General features: G+C 39.0%; 2 protein-coding genes across 2 annotated transcripts; one reads left to right on the top strand and one right to left on the bottom strand.

The window, feature by feature from the left end:
• Positions 1-439: 439 nt before the first annotated feature.
• LOC140887880 (uncharacterized) lies at positions 440-3,356 on the top strand. The gene has a single exon (XM_073295452.1). The coding sequence runs from the start codon at positions 553-555 to the stop codon at positions 3,079-3,081; it is 2,529 nt and encodes an 842-aa protein (XP_073151553.1). The 5' UTR covers positions 440-552; the 3' UTR covers positions 3,082-3,356.
• Positions 3,357-3,767: 411 nt separating this feature from the next.
• On the bottom strand, positions 3,768-6,289 carry LOC140892006 (uncharacterized). Its single transcript, XM_073300731.1, has 2 exons — positions 5,958-6,289; positions 3,768-4,104 (listed from the first exon to the last, which is right to left on the bottom strand). Exons 1-2 carry the CDS (start codon positions 6,145-6,147, stop codon positions 3,983-3,985), a joined length of 312 nt encoding a protein of 103 aa, XP_073156832.1. The 5' UTR covers positions 6,148-6,289; the 3' UTR covers positions 3,768-3,982.
• Positions 6,290-6,505: the final 216 nt, after the last annotated feature.

Raw genomic sequence — 6,505 nt, 5'->3', positions numbered from 1 at the left:
ATTAAGTCATAAGATATTAAGATGTTGAAATTCTAATATATTGTTTATTTAATAAATGTAATAGATTTTAGTATGGAGATATGAAATATTTGATTGAGATTATTTAATGAATATGTCTTATTAAAAATCTGTTTAAAAATTTAAAAAAAAATTAAATTTTGAAGGTGCAGCGCCCCAGCACTGCATTGGAAGCGCTGGGGCGCTGCAATTTTTTTTTTTTTTTTTTTTAAATAGCCCGGACCTGAACCGGCAGTTAACCGGACCCGGACCCTGAACCGACAGTTAACCGGACCCGGACCCGGACCGGAACCGCCGATTCACCGACCCAAACCGAAACCGGCCATTGGCGGGCCGGTTAAAGGTTGGCTAAAAGCCAACCCGACCCAGACCCGGACCGTGGCCAGGTCTAAAGGGAAGGAAGAAGGAAATGGATGGGGTATTGTGAAGGACGAAACAACACCATATAATCCATAGCCTCTGCGGAAACAGCTGAAACCCTCCGTTCTTGCCATGTAAATCCACCATCACACACACAATTCAGAGTGTTGAGCAATGGAAGGAACCACCCTTTTCCCCAACAGACCTGCTTTAACAATCCAACCCACCAAGCCAATTTCGCTGCCAAATCCTCCGCGCCTCAGATTCAACACTTCCACGCTCCCTCTCCCTAGTTTGTTGCCCCAACAAAATCCTCAGCAATCATCCACGCACTCGCACTCCTTTCCATTCGATTCCCTCCTCCAGCATCTTCTTCACATTTCTTCTCCGGTTAAATCTTCGTCGACTCAATCCTATGCGGTTCTCTCTCATAATCAAGATTCTTTGCCTGCCCGGTTCAAGAAAGATGAGGTTCGTTCGATTGCAATCCCTGTACTTGGTGCCAACGGTCTGATAGATGACGGGTCGCTGGATTTTCTTCCTTTGAAGTGTAAGTTCATGCTTGAGTCAATCTCGCAGCAGCCCTTTTCGAGTTTGTGTTGTTTCTTTGATTCTGTGAAGTTCGAGTTGCTTCAAGATGTTGATTTGATTAGTTTACTCAAAGGGTTGGACCTTTCTGGTCATAGTGAGAAGGCGATTATGTTGTTTGAATGGGTTGTGCTTAATTTGGATGTGAGTGATGACGATTTATTAGATGATCAAGTTATTGAATTGATGGTTAAAATTCTTGGCAGGGAGTCTCAGCATTTGGTCACTTCGAATTTGTTTGATGTGATTCCGTTAGAAGATTTTAGGCTAGATGTTCGGGCATGGACTACTATTTTACATGCATATTCACGTAGTGCAAAGTATGAGAAGGCGATAGCTTTATTTGGTATTATGAAGGATATAGGATCGTGCCCAACCCTTGTTACTTACAATGTGATGTTGGATGTTTACGGAAAAAAGGGGCGATCTTGGGATAAAATTTTAGAGCTTTTGGATGAGATAAGGAGAGTTGGACTTGAATTTGATGAGTTCACTTGTAGTACCGTGATATCTGCATGTGGGAGAGAAGGGTTGTTGAAGGAAGCCAAGACATTCTTTCATGATCTAAAGTCGAATGGTTATGTTCCGGGTACAGTTACCTATAATGCTTTGCTTCAAGCATTTGGGAAGGCTGGAATTTACAATGAGGCTTTGAATGTTTTGAAAGAAATGGAGGAGAATAATTGCCCTCCTGACTCGGTAACTTATAATGAACTTGTGGCTGCATCTGTAAGGGCGGGCTTTCACGAGGAAGGAGCAGCCTTAATCAGCACCATGACACAAAAGGGTATAATGCCGAATGCTGTCACTTATACTACTTTGATTGATGCATATGGAAAAGCTGGAAAGGAGGACAGAGCATTGAGTTTTTTCAAATTAATGAAGGAATCTGGATGTGTCCCTAACGTGTGTACTTATAATTCTATTCTTGGGATGCTCGGTAAGAAGTCACGAACTGAAGAGATGATGGAAATAGTAAGCGATATGAAATCCAATGGTTGTACACCAAATCGTGTCACTTGGAATACCCTTCTTGCTATGTGTGGCAACAGAGGGATGTACAACTACGTTAACCGTGTTTTCCAAGAGATGAAGAGTTGTGGCTTTGAACCAGATCGAGATACTTTTAATACTTTGATTAGTGCATATGGAAGGTGTGGATCAGAAATGAATGCCGGAAAAATGTACAATGAGATGATTAAAGTGGGATATACTCCTTGTATCTCCACTTATAATGCACTTCTAAATGCCTTGGCTCGCAGAGGAGATTGGAGGGCTGCTGAGTCCGTACTTCTAGACCTGAGAAAGAAGAGTTTCAAGCCCAACGAAACCTCGTATTCGTTGATGCTCCATTGCTACTCAAAAGGAGGAAATGTGAGGGGAATCGAAAAGATTGCTAAAGAAATTTATGATGGTCGCATATTTCCCAGCTGGATGCTTTTGAGAACTCTGATTATCACAAATTTTAAGTCTAGATCACTCTCAGGCATGGAGAGAGCATTTCAAGAATTCTTGAAAAAAGGGTACAAACCCGATTTGGTGCTCTTCAATTCCATGCTTTCCATTTTTGCTCGGAACCGGATGTATGAACGAGCTCACAATATACTGCATCTGATTCAAGAAAACGGGTTGGAGCCGGATCTAGTTACCTATAATAGCTTGATGGATATGTACGCGAGGGCGGGTGACTGTTGGAGAGCACAAGAAGTCCTCAGTGGACTTAAAGAGTCAGGTGGGAAGCCGGATCTCGTGTCATATAACACTGTCATCAAAGGGTTTTGTAGGCAAGGGCTCATGCAGGAGGCGATGAGGACTTTTACAGAGATGACAAATAGAGGGATTCGGCCCTGTATCGTCACCTTTAATACATTCATTGCCGGATTCTCTGCGCGCGGGTTTTTCGTGGAAGTGAATGAAATGATCAGTTATATGATTCAGCATAACTGCAGACCGAATGAACTTACATATAACACTGCTGTCGATGGTTATTGTAAGGCTAAAAAGTACCAAGACGCCATGGATTTCGTGTCACAAATCACAGAAAAGGACACTTGTTGCGACGAGCTAATTTTGCAACGGTTAGCTACTCGAATCAGGGAAAATATTGAATCATAATTTTCTTCCTACATTTTTCTTGAATTAATTTTGAGGGCTGAACTATACTCATCTACAAGTCTATAGAGTTGTGGCAAAAATCCGCAGGCAACTTTTCACTGTCCCTTCCGAAGCTTTATGTAACAGACTTGATACTTCCAATTAATACAGAAAAGATATGTGAATCATGTGATAGGAAAGATATGTGAATCATGTGATAGGCTACAAGGTATTAGAATTGTAACATGTAAAATAGTTGTCATTTATGAAGTTTATTCTCATGTTGATAGCTTAAATTGAACGAGTGCCTTAATTAGAACGACAGGCTGTTTTAATGCCTTTTCCATTGCATTATACCGAAGGAGCCATGTTCATTCCCTCCTGAAGGAAAGAGTGTCTTGTCATGCCAAAATATCAAAGTACCCAAAATATTGTTTTGCCCTTGATTTATTGTTCATCTAACACTAAAACCCCAAATTTGGAACGAAATCTCAAGTTTGAGAACCAAATTGTAAGTTCTTCACAAAAACCTCTCCCATGTACAAAAAAAAAACCAAAAAACAAAAAACAAAAAGTTCTTTTTTAATTCTTGTGCTACATGTACAAGCATGTACCAAAATTCTTACTTGGCCTCTTGTCATTAACAAAAGAAGTACGATCCCCCAATAATGTTGGATGAGTCAATCTTATCTGTCTTTTCTATGCTATGCAACGGTTTTATCCTCATTTTGAGGTCACGACACAGTTTCTTGAAAAGGAAAAAAAAAATGATTCTTCGTATTCAGTTTAAAAGGAAACAAGTAACTCTGAACGTATAGATAATGTCCACTGCTATTTATTTACAACATAACTACGAACATTAAAGAAACAAAGAAAATCACATTCGAACTTTTTGAGGAAAGGCTCGTCGTCACCAGCATCTCTAGACAGCAGGTATGTTGGAAAATGAAAAACCTTTGTACCCCTTGTAAGCATAGTAAGCAATCCGTGTGTAGTAGAATCCAGGGATGAACAGGATTCCACCCAGTAGAGCAAAAAATAGCCCTGAAAACAAGTATTAGATCATTGCAAACATCAACATGGAAGCGCCATAGCTATGCAGCAGAAGAAAGATCAGTAAAGACGTGCACCTCATTGCAACAAAGGGTGCTAATGCATAATTTTAAAACTAAAATCCAGCTGTAAAAATTGAAAACTCTATCGCAATATATTTAAATAATTTAATAGGGTCCTTGACAATCCACAGAGGAACAATATGACAAATACTGATACGTTGGCAAGTACATATAAACAAAGACTACATTACATTTTACCTTGGTTGGCAAGTACATATAAACAAATACTACGTTATACATTTTACCTTCGATTTCACTAATTTTACATTCAAAGCATATATCTAATCCTAGAACAGCACCATGGTATGCGCTTAGACATAGAGCCTGCGCCTCCAGTGGGCCTAAGTGCATGCCTTGTTAACTTAAACATCTATAAGGTGGTTTGGACTAAGACCAATGTTAGTTCACTCAGACCAATAGAAGACAGCAAAAAAGGTACATGAAATGGCGACGAAGGAAACATTGGTACAAAGGATCGCGCACATAAGTTTTCATGACTTAAGTATTCTGCAATAGATAGAAGAACCAGATATTAATTCAATTTATAGGAAAAATGTTGAAATTTATAAGGTCATGGACAGGAACAAGATTACTCACTTCACTAGAGAGCTTACAGGCCCAATAAACTAAGCCTCCCATATTTGGTCAACTTATAGGAAAAATGTTGAAATTTATACGCTCATAGTTTGGAGAAAAAATCTACTTGGGGCATACTTCTACATTGAGCAGGAAGTTCATTAATTGAGGCAAACTATAAAGTCAAGCCTAATAGTACAAGGTTCAGATGGTGAAAACTTCACATAAATGTAATTATTTTCACAGTATTATACATAGTTTTAACAAGCCCCCAAAGAGTGCCCAAGATTTAAGGTGTGGGGTAGCTTGAACATTATGACTAGAAGCATGCGGATCTGTCTTTCAACTTCGTGCATCTTGGCCTTAAAAGCTCAAGGCACTGCAGTAAAGGGTCAAGGCATCTTTAACACCTTGAATGTAATGATGGTGAATCCTAGATGAGATGTAAGGTGGAAGTCATAGTGTTCTTGTCTAGAAATTGTTTAATCGATTTTACAGACATAAATAAGTCATAGACTAAATGTATTTTTTTTCCCTTTATCGTGTTCTACTTTTGAAATAATGTATATCAGAGTTCTAAATTATTCAAATATTGTATAAAAATTACATATTCATTTTAGTATCACTAAATCTTTTTAAACATAACACTGGGTAGCACATCAAACTTCTAAACACGAGGTTCTCGCAATTCGAAAACGTCCATATCATCATTAGCATCCAGCTGAATCTTATCTTCAATAGTCACCAACTTAACCTTTTGACTTATATGCCAATTGCCAATTTGATCAAAATCAATGAATATAAGAAACCATAAATTATGATAGTGATTGTTCCTTGTTTTACCACACAAACTAGCCAAATGAACAATAAATTAGATTCAGCAGAGGTCGGGTTTCTCTTAATGTTTTATACATGCAAATAAATTTTCGTGTTAATTAATTAATCTGTATGTTTACTCTAACATAAATGTCACCGATATACATATATAATGGCATCTTGACAACAATTATTTTCTTTGGCAAAGACCAAATATTACGAATTATTCAAGAATCAAGATTATCAACTCACTAAACGCCATTTAATTAGCTGCTGTAGGAGCCAATTGACACAAACCCTCGAAAAAAATAACCATAACAACTCCAACAGAAAACAAATCTTGTCTAAAAACAAACACGCGATGACTGAATCGCAAAATTGGAAACTTACCGTGGGCTCGGTCGCCACCCACTTCGTTGACAGCCATGACTACTCCGAGGACGATGCCTAGGGCCCCAAAAACGAGGAGAGAAACAGCAAGCGCGATCTCCTTGATCGGCGGCTTGTTATTCACAGTGTACGAGGTTCCCATCATGATGTCCTCATCCGAAATCGAGAACGCGTGATCAACGTACGCCATCCGTTTCCTCTACTGATCTTGAATGGGGGGTTTTTAATAGGGTTTGAATTTGAAGAGATTTGGTTGAGAATTGGGGGAAATGGAGGATCCTATGCTTGGAGAAGAAGGGGGTTGCTTCAAGGCTACAGTGGATACTTACCAATGTTGAATGCGTAAAATGTTTTGTTCATATATATATATATATATATATATATATATATATATATATATATATAGAGTAATGATACCCTGCACACCCTTACCCTGCACACCTGTGGGCACCTGCCTACGTGGCGCGCCCACAACCATACAATTGTTTTTTACAAAAACTGGCTGACCAATAATGGACCGCCACGTATGCGGTACTCATGTTACCCTG

The sequence above is a fragment of the Henckelia pumila genome, chromosome 3 (genome assembly GCF_033568475.1).
Source record: "Henckelia pumila isolate YLH828 chromosome 3, ASM3356847v2, whole genome shotgun sequence".
NCBI classification, from domain to species: Eukaryota; Viridiplantae; Streptophyta; class Magnoliopsida; order Lamiales; family Gesneriaceae; genus Henckelia; species Henckelia pumila.
Note: the sequence above shows the minus strand (reverse complement) of the source record. Positions and strands in the feature narration are given on the sequence as shown.